Here is a 17,373-nt window from a genome sequence, read left to right as displayed (position 1 = left end):
ATCCATGGCAACTGGGAAAACCATAAGCCTTGACTATACTTTTGTTGGCAGGGTGATGTCTCTGCTTTTTAGTCTGCTGTCTAGATTTGCTTTCCTCCCCAGGAGCGCCTTTTAATTTCTTGGCTGCAATCCCCATCTGCAGTGATCTTGGAGCCAAAGTATCAGTACCGCTTTATAAAGCCTTAATAAGGCCACACCTGGAATATAATGCCTCCAGTTTCGGTCACCACATAAACCAAAACTAATGTTGAGAATTTGGAAAAAGTACAGAAAGGAGCAACTAGGATGATTAAAAATCTGGAAACTAAAATATACGAAGAACGGTTGCAGGATTGGCGTATCACTAGTCCAGAGGAAAGAAGGACCAGTGGGTGGCATGATAGCAGTATTCCAGTATTTGAGGGGCTGCCCCAAAGAAGAGGGGGCCAAATTCTCCAAAGCACCTGAAAGCAGGACAAGAAGCAACAGATGGAAATTAACCAAGGAGTGAAGCAACCTGGAATTAAGGAGAAACTTCCTAACAGGGAGGACAATTAACCAGTGGAACAGAAGTTGCCTTCAGAAGTTGTGGATGCTTTTAAAAAGAGACTGGACAGCCACTTGTCTCAAATTGTAGACGGTCTCCTTCTTTTTTTCTATAATTTTATTTTTATTTTTAAACAAACAAAAACAAAGAAAGGCATAAAACACATAAAACCTCCTTCCATTTCATATAGCGTGTCATTTGGTTTCAAAATTTTGTGCGTCCTTTTCATGGTCACCAGTTACGTATCGAATCACAAATTATTCATTAGATAAACATAAGAACATTATTATCATTATATAACAATTATTCAACTGTAATTATTATTCCTTAATTTTAAATGAGTTATTCCAAGTATTGAATTCATACATACAACATCATTTTGCATCAATAGTTCAACTCCAATTATTATTTCTATATTTTAAGCGGAATATTCTATATATTGAGATCATACAACATTATTCCATTACATTGTTCTAATCTGTTTAACAATGCTAAACTCTTAAAGTATTGCATATATCATTCTATTAAATATAAGCAGTTCTCCAACATTTTCCATTACCATGATTTTTTATCTAACCATTGATAGAACAAGTCCCAAAACTTATAAAATTGTTCATCTTCTTGTTCTCTAATTTCAAATGTCAATTTACTCATTTCCGCACACTCCATTATTTTTTGAATAGTTTCCTTCTGCGTTAGTATTTTCTCATTTTTCCCGTTTTTTGCAGATACAATTCTAGCTACTATTAAAACATTTACAATCAAATATTTCAAATTTCTATTATATATTTCTGGTATAATTCCCAATTTAAAAAAATCTCTGGTTTTAAGTCTATATGTTTTTGTGTCATTTTCTCCAACCACGTGTGGATCTTAGTCCGATATCTTTTAGCTTCTGCGCAAGTCCACCACATGTGGTAATACGAGCCCGGTGTCTGATGACATTTCCAACACTTTTCAGATTTGTTCTTGAACATTCTTGCTATTCTTGTCGGAGGTAGATGCCACCTGTGAAACATCTTATACAAATTTTCTTTATATGCTGTTGACATTGTCATTTTATAATTTTGACACCACAATTTCTACCACATCTCTAATTCAATCCCATGTCCAAAATCCACCCCTCCAGGCTATCATAGATTCTTTAACTTGTTCTTCTTCTAACTTAACCTCTAATAAGTGTCAATAAAAGTTTTTTTTAATTACTTTTTCATCAGTACCCATCAAAAAGTTTTCTAGGTGATTCATTTTATCATAAAAAACCTTCCTCTTTATGATCTTTCTCATATCTAGATTGTATTTGCACATAAGAAAACCAGTTCATCTTTATTCCTTCCTGTTCCAGTTCTTGCATAGATTTAAGTTCACCCTCTGCATTCAATAGTTCACCATATCTAAATGTTTGTTCCTTTTTGTATATTATTGAATATGAAAAGGCTTCAATGGTTGATAGCCAGACTGGAATTTTTAGATAGTATTGTCTTTTAATCTTCTCTCAATTTAGTAGCAAGGCCTCCCGTAGGTAATGTCTTCTAAAACACCCCCGTGATTTTATTCCCTTGTTCCATAAAAAAGCATGCCATCCCAGCAATAGATCATGTTGTAGCAGAAAATAAGACAAGACCAGCTTTTTGTCAGAGGGAGAGGTTTATTTGCGCAAAGGTTCAGGACCGATTGGCCAAGCAAAATCTGAACAGTTTTTGGCAGTTGTTTACAGTCTTTTATACTCTTAGACAACTTATCAATCATCCCCAAATACCTGGCCTTCCTGTGTCATGTAGGCCTCGTACACGATCTCCCAAAACAGAGACATGACATCCATTACTCAGGGGGTATTGATACCAATATCCTGTTTCATTTTGTTTTAGTTAGGTGAAGCAAACAGAACAACTAATCTTAAAGGTAATCATTCCTTTTTCCCATTCCACATGGTAAAGAAACTTTAATACCCAAATAATCTGTCTAGTTGTCAAATTCTCTTTTAATGTCCTTCAACTGTCAATAATGTAGTGTTCCTTAATGTTATCCATCCTTTAACCCACATCAAACTTGCTGCCTGGTAATATAATTCCAGAAGGCCCAGCCTGCCTCTTATTCTTGCATCTTGTAACGGTTTAAGTTTTATTCTTATGCTTTTTTCCCCTGCCAGGTGTACTTCAACACTATTTTATTTAAGTCATTAAAGTATTCCTTCCCTAGTCTAATTGGAATTGTCTGGAACAGATGTAAGATTCTAGGTAAAATGTTCATTTTAATTGTAGATATTCTCCCTATCATCGATAGTTGTAAATTTTCCCATTTCTTCAGCTCCATCGCGATCTGTTGTTTAAGCTTATAGTAATTGTTCTCTTTAAGGGCACTACATCTTGCTGTTAAGTATATCCCCAAGCATTTGACCTTATTCGTAACTTGCATCTCCAAAGTTCCCGCCAGTTCTTCCTTTTGTCTTGTTGATATATTCTTAGTCAAGATCTTTGTTTTATCTTTATTTATTTTCAGTCCTGCTACTTTTCCATATTCTTCTATTTCGTTGCCTCTTCCATTGTTTTGTTTTGTTTTTCGGTTCAAAAGTTTTATTTCTTTTAAAACAAACATTTCATCATTCCTCAATCAGTAAGACATCGAAATACAATTTTTTGTGTGTCAAAATAGTTTTAATTTAGCCTAATGTATACCCCTCCCTCCCTCCACCCTCCCCCCCAACCCCCCTCCTCCTTCCCCCCCCCCCGACTTCCCAGAACCCGTACACGGTATGGATTTTTAACTAACACAGTCTAAAATCTATTGAGAAAAAAGAAATAAAGAAATTAATGACATTCTAGATTGACCTTAGCTTCTTCTTGCTGAGCTAACTTTAAACAATTTAAATCATTTCTGATCTTAAGCATAGGCTAACTGGAATTTCTTGGTCCCGTGTTTATTTTGTATATAGTCAATCCATTTTTTCCAGTCTCGTTTATATCTCTCATTTGAGTGATCTTTAAGATCTGCCGATATTTTAGCCATCTCGGCTAAGTTTGTGACTTTCAATGTCCATTCTTGAATTGTAGGCAAGTCTTCCTTCTTCCAGTATTGCGCCACCAACAGTCTTGCTGCCGTTATTAGATGCAGAATCAAGTTAGTCTCTACCGCTGTAAAGTCAGTACATATACCTAGTAAGAATAACTGAGGGGTAAACTTTATCCTTCTTTTAAAGATATTTTGCATAACCCACCATATTTTTATCCAAAATGCCTTAACCTTTTGGCAGGTCCACCATATATGATAATACGTAGCATCGAGAGAGCCATATCTCCAACATTTAGGCTGTACATTCGGATACATAGAAGCCAGCTTTTTAGGATCTAAATGCCATCTATAGAACATCTTGTAAAAGTTTTCTCTCAGATTTTGAGCTTGTGTGAATTTCCATTGTTAGAAGTTATGAATGAGGTGATGTCAGAGGATACCCAAAATATGGTCAGAAGCATATACTACACTTTTACCAAAATAGGAGGCCGATTTACTACAGATTAAGAATTACAGACCGATTCCCTTTTAAACTCAGACTATAAATTGTTTGCGTCAATATTGGCAGAACGACTCAAAAATACTTAAATAAATTTATTCATCATGTCGAGTGCTGACAGAGCTCAGGGTATTGGCTTTTCCTTAAATTACAGGTCTGAGTCTGGGAGCATAATTTCCAGCAAAAGAAAATATTAAAAAGTTTCATTTTATTTTTTAAAAACCCTATATTTTAGAGTATGCTCCCAGGGGAGTGTGTGGTGCATTATTTTCAGTGTTTCTCAATGCACTATTTGTGAAATGCTTTTCTTAAAGAGAGAAAGGAGGGAGGGAGGGAGGGAGGGGAAGAAAGAGATTGCAGGGAGGGGGGAGATGGCACCAGGCCACTCGCAGCTCTGGCCATGCACCCCTGGCCTCAAGCAATGGGGCGCCCCTCAGATTGAGCCCTCTCCTCCCGCTGCTTGGTGGAGGGGCTGGAGCCAGCCTCCATCCGGTGGTCTCAAAGCTGCTTTTCCAAAAGATACCTGGACTTCCTTGGGGGTTTTTTTTCCTTCGAAAACATTTCATTTCTCATCCCGGAAACAACTTCAGTTCTGACCGACTTTGTTTCCCCGCCAGCCAGTTAGAACTAAAGAAGCTTCTTGGATGAGAAGCGAAATGTTTTCAAAGAAAAAGCAAAACCCACGGAAGTCCAGTGGTCTTTGGGGACAACCATGGCCAGGAGGGTTGAGACTCACCCGGTTGTCTTCTCTTTTGTCCCCAGCAGGACCGTCACCTGGCCGGCCTTTTTGAGAGAAAGCACCGTCTACATCCTTGCTGCCCGGCCCAACAGTGCCGCCATCCATCTCAAGCCATCGATGTGAGGCCGTGTGACGGAGCCAGGAGAAGGCCAGGCATGGCCTCCTCGGAGGAGTCAAGGGAAGGAGCTTCTTGCCATCGTGACGGACCCTGGACTGGCTGCCCCAAAGTGCCCCCCCGGGAGCTGCACACACACACACACACCCGCCAGGGCACTCGCAGAAGGGCTGATGGGAGCCCCTTTGCCCTCCGGATACCCCCTCCCCTCCCTCTCTCTCTCCCTGTCCCTGCAGCCCCCCCCCCCGTGGGCAGAGGGGCAGAATGAGGGCTGAGGGGGAGAGCAGCCCGTTTCCATCAGAGACTGTAGCCTCCTGTCTGGGGAGCCCCAATGCCAGAGCTGCCAGGTTTCTTCCGTTCCCCCTTCCTTTGATTGTTTGACTCTGAATCCAGATGTTCCCACAGCACCCCAGCCTCTGGAAACGAAACTGGAGCATCCGTCAGCCCCCCCCCCCACTCTTCACGGCAGGGCCAAGCCGAGGGTTTTCTGGCCGGCCAAGATGGACGGAGCGCAGCAGCTCGGAGAGCGAGGGGGAAACTGAGGCCGGCTTCACTGCAGACTCTGCTTTCTGGCTGGCCAAGGAAACCAGGCCACAACCGGCTGGGCTGTTTTGGCACTCCAGTGGCCCCACCGCTTTCACCCTGGAGCTTCTGGGGGGCTGACTGGGAGCCAGCTCCACCCACTGCGGCCCCTCCCCTTCCTTGTCCCTGGTCTTCTGCTAAAGAGCTCCTTCCTAAGGAAAGTGGGGCCAGGGGGTTTCCTGGGTGCTGCCCCAATCTTCCTCCCAAAGAGACGCCGCCTTTGCCACCTGGGAGAATGCCAGGTCCACCTTGGCACAGTCTGCCAGGAGCACATTCAGCGGCTGCATTTCCCCCCCCCCCTTCCTCCTTTTCCTCCCCAGCACAGGAGGAGCTGATCCCACCCAGGGGGTGTCTCAGTAAGAACCGCTTTTTCCCTTGGAGAGCACCGGGATCTCAGCCCCAAACCCCCCGTCCTGCTGGCCAAGAAGATGCCTCCTGCCAGGGCAGCAACATTGCCAGCCAGTGAAGCCACCCCCCCCCCACCCCGCCTTGGCTTGTCTGCACCCGAAAATCAAAGCCCCCCCCCCCAACATGATTTATCCCTCCATTTCCTGCCCTCCTTCCAGCCTCTTGGGGGGGTGTTGAAGAGTTCTGGAAATCATTGACTGTATTTGGGGGAGGGACTTAGAAACTTTCACCATCTGCATGCAAACAGGGGGGGGGGATTGGATTCCCAAGTTCCTCAGCCCCCCCCCCCTCCGAGCCGAGGGGCAGGGCAGGCCCTGTGGCCAGGTTTCCTCTGCGTTGCTCCGTTTGAACATAGAATAACCGAGTTGGAAGGGACCTCGGAGGTCTTCTAGTCCAACCCCCTGCTCAAGCAGACCTTAAATCATCCCGGACAAATGGGACCCTCGGCTTCAGAAGGGAACCTTGCTTGGCTTCGGCAGCTATTTTGCAGGTCCTGCCTGAACATCAAACCCCCCCCACCCACCCCCGAGGTGGACACCTGGTGAATCCCCCGCCTGGGGTCCTGGCTGACCCATCGGCCTTCACTGCAGCCTGCCTGCAGTGGCCAGTCCCGTTTTGTGGGAGAAAGGGGGGAACCCCTGCGGCTCCTTGCAGAATTCCCACTGGGTTGGGGGGGGGGGGTCGAAGGGAAGAAAAACTTCAGATCAAAGCCATAAGATCAGCCCAGGCCAGCAACAAAGAAAACCAGGGTTTGTTGGGGAGCAGCTGGTTCCCTGGGCTAAAATTAAACTGGGGTGGGGGTGGGGGGGCAGCCTCCTTTCTAGCAAAGCCGGGCGTTGTGTGGGACAAGGCTGTTAAAGTCGATTTCGTTGAGGGCTGCATCAGGATTGTGTTTAAACTCGGGGAGGCGGGGGGGGCAGGCCAATGTCTCTCGTGTCAGAGGATCCTGTGGTGGCCCAAGCGCTCGGCCAGCGAAAACCGTTTCCTCCCGAGCTCCCTTTTCACTGGCAGACGGTTGCGGGAGGCTGTCGCAACCTAAAACAGAGCCCGGAGCCCCTTTTCACTGGCAGAAGCATTGTAGAGGGCCGGCCCTTCGCTGTTTCCAGGGTGGCCCCGCAGGCTGGATCTAATCCCCCCGTGGCCTGGATCCGGCCTGTAAGCCTTGGGTTTGACACCTGGTGGAGAAGATGAGAGGGAATTCTAGGGGGTTGGTCTGCCTCCCCATAACCCCAGGGGAAACCTGAGATATGGGTTCTCCCCCAGATAGGGGTGCATTCCCACCAGTTTGGAACCGGCAGCAATCCAGGCCTGCCCTGCCCCTGAAGCGGTTCTCCTGGTGGCGCCATACATGCCACCATCTTGTTTTGGGCTTCTGCGCATGCGCAGAACAATTTTTATTGAACTACGGATGCGCGCATAGCGCAGATCAAGCACACACACAGCCATAAGTGAACCGGCGGTAGTGCCTGCCGGAACCCACTCCTGTCCCCGACGTATAAGCATTCAGTTAGCGACCACTGAAAATTACAAGGGCACTAGAAAAGTTGACTTTCCCCCCATTTTTCACACTTACGACCGTTGCAACATCCCCGTGGTCACATGATCCAAATTCAGATCCTTGGCCACTGACTCTTGACGGCCGCCGTGTCCCGTGATCCCCTTTTTCCAACCTTCTGGCGAGCAAAGTCGAGGGGGAAGTCAGATTCACTTAACAACCATGTTACTAACATAACAACTGCAGTGCTTCACTTAACGACTGTGGCAAGAAAGGTGGTAAAATGGGGCAACGCTCCCTTAAGAAATGTCTCACCTAGCATTCAAAAATTTCAGTTTCTCAATTCTGGTCTTAAGTCAGGGACTTCCCTGTACTCCATTTCTGCTGCTCTTAAGGGCATGGTCAGGAAGTCAAGTTGACATCTAGAACGGTGTGATTCCACATTTTCAAATGTGGAAGTTTGTTCACACCATCCTGGCCTCTCCTAAGCCATCATCCTCTGACCGGAAGCTTCTGCCTGCCCAGGAAAAGACCTTGCCTGGATGGGGGTTTGAGCCCCTGGAGGCCTGGCTGGCCTTGCCATCCCTTGGGTCTCCTCCTCCTCCTTCCAAGAGCCATGTTGCAGGATGAGGCAAGAGCCCCCCTGTCCTGCAGGGCAACCAGCCAAAGACCAAGCATGACGCCCCCCCCCCCCAATCCAAGGCCTTGGCAGCCGGAAGTGGCAATCCGGCTGGTCCCATCCGTCTCCCCGTGGAGACTCCCTGGGGTCTTAGGGGACCAGGAGAAGGAGATCCTGGTGCCTGAACATCTACCGAGATTCTCCATCCTCTGGGTCACGGTTGTCCCACAGGTGCTTTTTCCAGCAGGCAACTGGGCTTCCTTGCTTTTTTCCCCTTGGAAGACATTTCGCTTCTCCGAGAAGCTTCTTCAGTTCTGACTGTCGGAGAATGGAAGGATTTAGACTCATCGCAGTCATCATTCAGGCCTTTAGCACTTTGGACGTTGGTCATTGGCTTCCTAAGAGGCAGAAGCTGGTCCACCGCAGGGACAAGACCCCCCCAGAGACAAAGGGAGCCTTGTGGTCTATGCAGTGCAATGCAGCAAGAGGTGGGCAGACCTGGGTGCTGGGGAAACAAAACAACCATTTCACAAACGCAACGCAGAAGGGCAAACGCATCAGGATGAGATTCAGCGGTTCCGAGATGAAGTCAACTCTCTTGAAGACAGCAAAATCCACATTCCGGACAGAGAGGGACCATAGTTTGAAAGAGGGGTCAAAGGGGCATCACCCTATATATGAAAACAGAATAACAGAGCTGGAAGGGACCTTGGAGATCTTCTAGTCCAACCCCCTGCTTAGGCAGGAAACCCTAGACCGTTCCAGACAAATGGCTATCCAACATCTTAAAGACTTCCAGTGTTGGAGCATTTATAACTTTTGGAGGCAAGTTTTTCCACTGATTAATTGTTCTAATCTAATTGTCAGGAAATTCCTCCTCAGTTCTAAGTTGCTTCTCTCCTTGATTAGTTTCCATCCGTTGCTTCTTGTTCTACCCTCAGGTGCTTTGGAGAATAGCTTGACTCCCTCTTCTCTGGGGCAACCCCTGAGATATTGGAAGACTCCCATCATGTCTCCCCTGGTCCTTCTTTTCATTAAACTAGACCTCCCCAGTTCCTGCAATCGTTCTTCATATGTTTTAGTCTCCAGTCCCCTAATCCTCTTTGTTGCTCTTCTCTGCACTCTTTCTAGAGTCTCCACATCTTTTCTACATCGTGGTGACCAAAACTGGATGCAGGATTCCAAGTGTGGCCTTCCCAAGGCCTTGTAAAGTGGTATTAACCCTTCACGTGATCTTGGAAATTCCTCCTTAGTTCTAGGATGCTTCTCTCCTTGATTAATTTTCACCCATTGCTTCTTTATTCTACACTCAGGTGCCTTGGAGAATAGTTTGACTCCCTCTTCTTTGGGGAAGCCCCTGAGATATGGGAAGACTGCTATCATGTCTCCCCTGGTCCTTTTTTTCATTAAACTAGACACACCCAGTTCCTGCAACCGTTCTTCATATGTTTTAGCCTCCAGTCCCCTAGTCATCTTTGTTGCTCTTCTCTGCACTCTTTCCAGAGTCTCCACATCTTTTCTACATTGTGGCGTCCAAAACTGAATGAAGCATTCCAAGTGTGGCCTTCCCAAGGCCATCCATGTAAAAACTGTCCTCAACAGAGGGGGAAGGATACGACACCATCCATCTCCTGTTTAACAACACAGTCCTTTCAAAGGGAGCTCCATTTGTACCATTCAGCTGACCCTGAGGGCACAGACTGGCCTCAAGGACTCTCAGAAAGAGGACGGACAACCAGAGGACTGCAAAGAATATAAATCCTTCCATCCACCACTATTCAGTCAGAACTGAAGAAGCCCCTTGGATGAAAATGCAACATTTTCACAGAAGACGTCAAGAAACTCCGATTGCCTTTTGGGGGGCATCTTTGAGGCCCCCCGTGCCCCATTTCCTCCTGTGAAACCACCGGGAGCTGCCCCAATGAATCCTCCTGACTTGGGATGGTTTGGTGTCTCTGGAGGGTCCCCAGTCAGCCCCGAAGCCCTGGAGGGAGGGAGCACACAGGTCTCTTGATAAAGACTCCCCCGAATTTAGGAGAAACGGGAGACCAGCTGAGCTGCTGATGCAGATGCAGAAGACCAGCAGATGTTCGTGGAAAAGGTGCTGTGTGGCCTTCCTGGTGCCCCCCACTTGTTTCTGGAAGCCCCTTTCAGGACTGAGAAGTCACCTTTTTCATCAGGTCCCCCAGGGATTCCTGAATCCATGGACCAGACCCCAGGACTACCCCCTCCCCCCCCTCTCAGCGGCTCCTGTTAATTCTGTAGTAAAACAGCCCAAACTCTGTGACATGAATAAATTATGTACATTACTTGGTCTTCTTGCAATATTATTGTGGGGGTTGCATAGTTAAGTAGGGGGTTATTGTGTGTGTGTGGCTTATGCTTAACAAGCTATCCATTGAAAGGGGGGAGGTGGGGTTAGACAAGAATCCTGGCCGTCTTTTGTGAGATTTCACATGGCACAGGCTGGTACATTTTAATCTCCTCTCCAGGGACCAAAGAACAAAACGTAAGATTACATCTTGGAATAAAGGATGGAGTTTTTTTTAACACTAGTAACAAATTATTTGTGCAAACGTTTATAGGAAGTTAGCTATACAATTAGCCACACTAATATATTTACAGAAAAGTCCAGAGCAAGAGAGAAGAAGGTGAGATACTCTTCCTAATTTGTAAAGGAGTTTAAGAGCATCTGCTTCTTTTTAGAGAGAGAGAGAGAGAATGAACGAATGAGAGAGAGAAGGAAGGAAGGAAGGAAGGAAGGAAGGAAGGAAGGAAGAAGAAATCTGAAGTCTTCATGCATTGCGGTATCTTTTCCAGGGCTTCCTGCCTTGACCGTCTGCCAAAGAGATTCTGTTGCTGACAAGCATCCCACGATATGCCAGGAAGGAAAAACAACGTGTTAGAGAATCTGCTTTTTGAAACGTAATTGAATTGAATTGAATTGAATTTTATTATTTGTATGCCGCCCTTCTCCGGGAGGGACTCAGGGCAGCGAACAATTCAAAAAGGGGAAAGGGGAACATAGAACAGAATACAGATAATTAAAATAAGCAAGAATCACGCAACCACACAAGTCGAGAGGGGAGGGGAACTCATCACCCCCAGGCCTGCCGGCACAGCCAGGTTTTAAGGGCTTTCCGGAAGGCCTGGAGAGAGGTGAGGGTCCGAATCTCCACGGGGAGTTCATTCCAGAGGGCCGGAGCTGCTACAGAGAAGGCCCTCCCCCGGGTGGTCGCCAATCGGCATTGGCCAGTGGATGGGATTCGGAGGAGGCCTAATCTGTGGGATCTGATCGGTCTAGTGGAGGTGATTGGCAGCAGGCGGTCTCTCAAGTACCCAGGTCCGATGCCATGAAGGGCTTTATAAGTGACGACTAGCACCTTGAAGCGTATCTGGAGACCAATCGGTAACCAGTGCAGCTCGCGGAGGAGAGGTGTAACGTGGGTGTACCGAGGTGCACCCACAATCGCTCGCGCGGCTGCGTTCTGGACGAGTTGAAGTCTCCGAATACTCTTCAAGGGCTGCCCCATGTAGAGCGTAATAACCATAGAAAAGGACTCCTTGGCCAATTCAGGCATTGTAGAAAAGAAAGTGATTCCCATCCAGTCCTGGATTCGTTCTGGCCTTTTTCCTATTGGCTTTTATTTATGAAAATCAGTGTAAAAAAAAATGGGGGGGGGGAGGAATTCAAAAGTAGTGCAATAAAGATTTTTGTTGAACTTTTCATTTCCACTCCATTTGGGGCATAACCCTTAGGATCTCAGACCATTCCTGGAAGGTTGGTGTCACCACCTCTTCATTGAGTAATTAGGAAATAAAACCACGTGAGTCCATTGGTAGAAATCAAGTGTACTTTTACTAATTATAAATGATCAGAAGCGTAGCAAAGCGAAGTCTGATTATTTAGGCGCGAAAGCGAGTGATATATAGAATAACCCATTCCCCCACCCCTTGGCATCCCAGTTGCAGTCCAATCATAATTCTCCCAAGTGTCAGGTGTGAGATAACTTCGAAAGGCATCACCCAGATGGAATGTCGGTGCCGTTGGCCTTGGCGGGAAACCTCCTCCGCATGCGCAGTAAGACAGGCAGCAGAAACTCCAGAATCTTCCTCCAGCACAATTAGTAGCCCCTCCCAAATACCATGCCCTCCCTCCCCGTTTCAATGGCAGCCGAAGCAGCAGCAAAGCAGAGGCTGACAGTTGGTTTCCCACCCAGAGAGATGCTGGCTTCCCAGGGGCCTCCACTTGCCTTGGGTGGGTTACCTCTCAACCATTGGGACCTTGGGTGAACAGGCAGGGACCCAGGAAGCCTCCATGGGGTTCTGTCTTAGTGTGTTACAGTGAACACCGTCCTGCATTGCCGAGGGGAGAGTGTAACTGGGGCACAACGGCTCCTCGGGGAACCTGGTCCCAGGCCACGAAGGCCTTGGAAGGTGGGAACCAACCCCTTGAATTGGATTCAGAAGCCAACCAGCAACAGGAGCATCTCACGTAACACGGGTGGCTACATGGACAGCAGCACCAGGGAACCCAGAACTGCTCACCCTGCTGCATTGTTGCGGATAATCTCCAAGGGTGGCCCCATGCAGAGCACACATTGCAGTAATCCATCTGGGAGGTGACCAGGGCATGAACGACCGAAAGGAGGGCTGCTTCATCCAGGAAGGGGACATAAGCGGGGGGGTGAAATTCGTTTTTTTTTGTACTACCGGTTCTGTGGGCGTGGCTTGGTGGGCGTGGCAGGGGAAAGATACTGCAGAATCCCCCTTCCCTCCCCCCCTCGGGGGCCACAGGTGGCATTTGCCAGTTCTCCGAAGTACTCAAAATTTCCCCTGCCGGTTCTCCAGAACCTGTCAGAACCGGCTGGATTTCACCCCTGGGCATAAGTGGTTCACAGCCCAAAGCTACAATTGGTACCTGCCCCTGGAGCAGGAGTCACAAATCCAGCAGGGGGGCGGGAGGGGGGCAGATTACACACGAGGTCTGTTGGGGCAATGCAGCCCCGTCCAAGATGAAGGAGAGTAAAGCCCCAGACACACAGGTGGAATTTGCTGGTTCTCCGAACTACTTAAAATTTTTGCTACCGGTTCTCCAGAACCTGCTGGATTTCACCCCTGCCCTGGGGGTACTTTGGGTGTCTAACAAGAGTGAAACAGAAAAATGGAAAAAACAAAAACAAAATGTAAACATAATAGCAAAGCAATGAAACAATAAGCCTAAACAATAAAAGTACAATGATATTAATTAAAAGGTAATCGGTGGTGGTGGTGGGAGAGAGAGAGAGAGAGAGAGAGAGAGAGAGAGAGAGAGAGGGAGAGGGAGAGAGGGAGAGGGAGGGAGAGAGAATTAGTCCAGCCACCACCTCCAGAGTGGTCCTCCTCCCTTTTGGGTCCCCAGGCCAATCTGCAGAGCCAGCTCTCCAGACCCCTGCAGGAGGGGAGGAGGCTGGGAGAAAGCCTCACCCAGGGGAGGGCAGTGCTCCTCTTTTGCTCCCCCCCCCCAAACTGGTGTCCCTTGACTGACAGGAACGATGCTTTGGGTGAGGCCTGCTGATTGCATGGCGTGCCCGTCATCTGCCCTGTGGCCTGCCAGCCTCCACACGAGACACATGCAGTTGCCCGAAGGTGTTTTTTCAAGAGGCAACTGGGCTCTCCTTGATCCAAGGAGGAGCTTCAGCTCTGAAGAAGCTTCTTGGATGAGAAGCGAAACGTCTTCAGAGAAAACCCAGAGACTCCAGTTGCCTTGTCAGGCACTGAGGATTTAATAGCTGCCAGCTGATGTAAGGTTGTAAGCTGTAATTTGTAAGCTGATGCAAGGAGGAGAACTCATTGCATGGGAGGACCGGTGGGTATCAGAGGGCCTCTCTTTCCCTCCCTCCCTCCCTCCCTCCCTCTCTCTCTCTCTCTCCTTTTCTCTCCTTGTGTCCGAGCTGTCTGTGTGGGGAGAGGTTTTTATCTACCACCTTTATGTCTGTATATCTTTGTATATAAACCCCTGTTAATTGTCTAAAAGGCTCTGGGTGCTGTGATGAGTTCCTGGGCTTCTCTTGTCATCATAATAATACTCACACTGCCAAAACTCTGACATGCTTCTTAAAAAAGCACCTTTGAGACAACCATGACTTGGTTTGTAGCAGAAAATGAGACCAGACCAGCTCTTTGTCAGAGCGAGAGGTTTATTTGTGCAAAGGTTCAGGAGCGATTGCTCAAGCAAAATGTGAACCCCGAAGGGCAGTTGTTTACAGTCTTTTATACTCTTAGCGAACTTATTAATCATCCCCAAAGTACCTGGCCTTCCTGTGTCACGTAGACCTCATACACAATCTCCCAAAACAGAGACATGACATCCATTTCTCAGGGGGTATTGATACCAATATCCTGTTTCATTTGTTTTAGTTAGGTGAAGCAAACAGAACAACTAATCTTAAGGGTAATTATTCATTTTTTCCCCATTCCACATGATAAAGAAACTTTTTTTTTAATTTATTTATTTTTTATTTAAATGTTACAGTTAAATAGATAAAAAGAAATACAAACTATTGCTGGTGAAAATTCATGGCATATTACGTGTCTCTGAAGGAACAAAGTTGGCACAATGGTGGGATTGGCAGTTAGAAAGTAAATTCCGGCTGGCAAAATCTCTCTGGAAAAGGGAAACGTCATGAAATCACCCTCTTCTTCTCCAGACAACCTCTACTCATACGTAATTCAATTTGATCTGATAAGCCACTGTAGATGTCATCGTCTACATAAGAGACACCACAATCTTCCTAAGAAAACTGAAACTCTTTGGCAATCTTCTTGGCAGCACTATCTTAGCTATCATGGATATTGAAACTCTATATACAACCGTCGTTTGCAAACATGGGCTTCAAGCCGTCAGGAGCAGCATCAGTGATGGCCATTTCCCACGGAAGAGAGATAAAGAAACTTTTAATACCCAAATAATCTGTCAAATCCTCTTTTAGGATGAGGGAGACTCTCCATAGACACGGAGTTGCCTAGCTCTGATAGTGCTATGGCTTTTTTTTTTTTTTTACTCCGATTGGCCCTGAGAACTAAGTAGAGCCTCCTCATACAGGAGCAGAGAGTAATAGACTTTCTCTCCTGCTGCTCCTGGAGTTTCTCACCAGTATCTCTTTGGCCACCAGAGGGCAGCAGAGCACTGAGACAGAGAGAGAGCAAGAGCCGGAAGTGGCAGGCTCTGACTATATACAAGGCATAGCTGATTAGCAGAGTTGAAAGGGACCCTGTAGGTCATCTAGTCCAACCCACCGCCCAAACAGGAGACCCTACACCATTTCTGACGAATGGCGTCCAATCTCTGCTTGAAAGTCTCAAGTGGTGAAGCTGCCACAACCTCCGAAGGCAACTTCTGATCCATTGGTTGATTGCTGGTCTCATTGTCACAAATTTCTCCTTATTTCCAGGTTGAATCTCTCCTGGATCCGTTTCCATCCATTATTCTTTATCTGACTTTCGGGTGCTTTGGAGAATAGCTTGACCCGCAACTCCTCTCTTTGGCAGCCCCTCAAATACTGGAAGGCTGCTCTCCTGTCTCCCCTGGTCCTTCTCTTCCCTAGACCAGCCAGGTTCAGTTCCTGCACCTTTTCATTGTATGTTTTAGCCTCCAGTCCCCTCATCATCCTGGTTGCTCTTCTCTGCCCTCTTTCTAGAGTCTCCGCATCTTTTTTTCTATCATGGCAACCAAGAGCCGAGGTGGTGCAGTGGTTAGGGTGCAGCACTGCAGGCCACTTCAGCTGACTGCAGTTCTGCAGTTCGGCGGTTCAAATCTCACCGGCTCAAGGTTGACTCAGCCTTCCATCCTTCCGAGGTGGGTAAAATGAGGACCCAGACTGTGGGGGCGATATGCTGACTCTGTAAACCGCTTAGAGAGGGCTGAAAGCCCTTTGAAGCGGTATATAAGTCTAACTGCTATTGCTATTGCTAAAACTGGATGCAGTACTCTAGGTGTGACCTTACTAAGGCTTTATAGAGTGGTATTGCTACCTCCCTTGATCTTGATTGAATCCCTCTGCATAGAAGTCTTGGAGGTCTTCTAGTCTAACCCCCTGCCCAAGGCAGGAGTCCTTGTTCCATCACAGATAAAATGGCCATCCAATCTTTTCTTAGGAACCTCCGGCAAGGAAGAACCCACAGCTCTGGGATATAATCTTTGTCGTTGATTCATGGTTCTCTTGGTCACAAAGTTCCTCCTTAGTTCCAGGTTGGGTCTCTGACTTCAATTCCCAGAATTCCTCCACCAGCATGCTTTAAAATGGGTGGACTTGGAATCCTAGAGCTGAAAGCAGTGGTGGGATTCAGCCCAGTTCACACCACTTTGGGAGAACCGGTTGTTAACTTTCTGAGCAGTTTGGTGAACTGGTTGTTGGAAGAAATCATTAGGGCAGAGGACCGGTTGTTAAATTACTTGAATCCCACCACTGGCTGAAAGGGACCTTGGAGGTCTTCTAGTCTGACTCCGCCTGAGACAGGAGACCCCTATGTATCATTTCAGACAAATTATTGTCCATTTTTTTTCTTAAAGACCTCCAGTGATGGAGACCCACAACTCTGGGAGACCAAGCTGATTTACTGATTAATTGGATGAAGCACCAGCACTGATGTAAGGTTGTAAGCTGTAATTTGTAAGCTGATGCAAGGAGGAGAACTCATTGCATGGGAGGGGTCTATGTGGACAGGTGGGTATCCCCTCAAAGAAAGATTCTGCAAATTGACCCCCAACCCCATAAAACCACCCAAAGTTTTCCAGCCAGCTTTCATGTTTAAGAGAGGCCTAGAATTCTTCGTCTCCAGGTTTCTCGGCAAGCACCTGATCCTCCCACCTCAACCGGCCCTTTTCTCCACCAGAATTCACCCAGGGGCATCACTCCTGTCAAGGCAAGAGGGCTCAGCTGAGCCCTGAGCTCTTCTCAGATTCTCCTCTTTTTAACCTTCTGCTCTGTTCTTTTAACTCTTCTAGGCTCCTCTATTCCAGTGTTTCTCAACCTTGGCTACTTGAAGATGTCTGGACTTCAACTCTCAGAATTCCCCAGCCAGCGAATGCTGGCTGGGGAATTCTGGGAGTTGAAGTCCAGACATCTTCAAGTGGCCAAGGTTGAGAAACACTGCTCTATTCCACTCTGCCCTGCTCTGCCCTGCCCTGTCCACCTTCTCCTCCCTCCTCCTCTTCCTCTACTCTTATTATTATGAAGGCTGACTTTAGCCAGCACTGGACACAGGACATTCACCCAGGTCTAACCAGCAGAATTATGGAATCTCCCACAGCTGGATATGGTCTTTCTGTTGGCCTTTCAGCTGCTGCATCACCCTGCTTGCTCATCCCCAGCTGGGGGTCTGCTAGTCATCCTCCCCATA

General features: G+C 47.2%; 1 protein-coding gene across 3 annotated transcripts in view; it reads left to right on the top strand.

Annotated features, from left to right (window-relative positions):
• Positions 1-5,763, top strand: part of PHF24 (PHD finger protein 24) — a 37,254-nt gene extending 31,491 nt beyond the window's left edge. For 2 of the 3 annotated variants that reach the window (XM_087715203.1, XM_087715202.1), the window contains exon 8: positions 4,797-5,763. In XM_087715203.1, the coding sequence (XP_087571329.1) occupies positions 4,797-4,896 (100 nt within the window). In that variant the 3' untranslated portion in view covers positions 4,897-5,763. The remainder of the gene's footprint in view (positions 1-4,796) is intronic. The other variant, XM_087715204.1, reaches the window with a different exon arrangement.
• The last annotated feature ends 11,610 nt before the right edge of the window (positions 5,764-17,373 follow it).

Source organism: Thamnophis sirtalis, unplaced genomic scaffold, assembly GCF_051295495.1.
Source record: "Thamnophis sirtalis isolate CommonGarterSnake01/CBP01778 unplaced genomic scaffold, rThaSir2_p1.2 scaffold_5, whole genome shotgun sequence".
In the NCBI taxonomy this organism is placed as follows: domain Eukaryota; kingdom Metazoa; phylum Chordata; class Lepidosauria; order Squamata; family Natricidae; genus Thamnophis; species Thamnophis sirtalis.
Note: the sequence above shows the minus strand (reverse complement) of the source record. Positions and strands in the feature narration are given on the sequence as shown.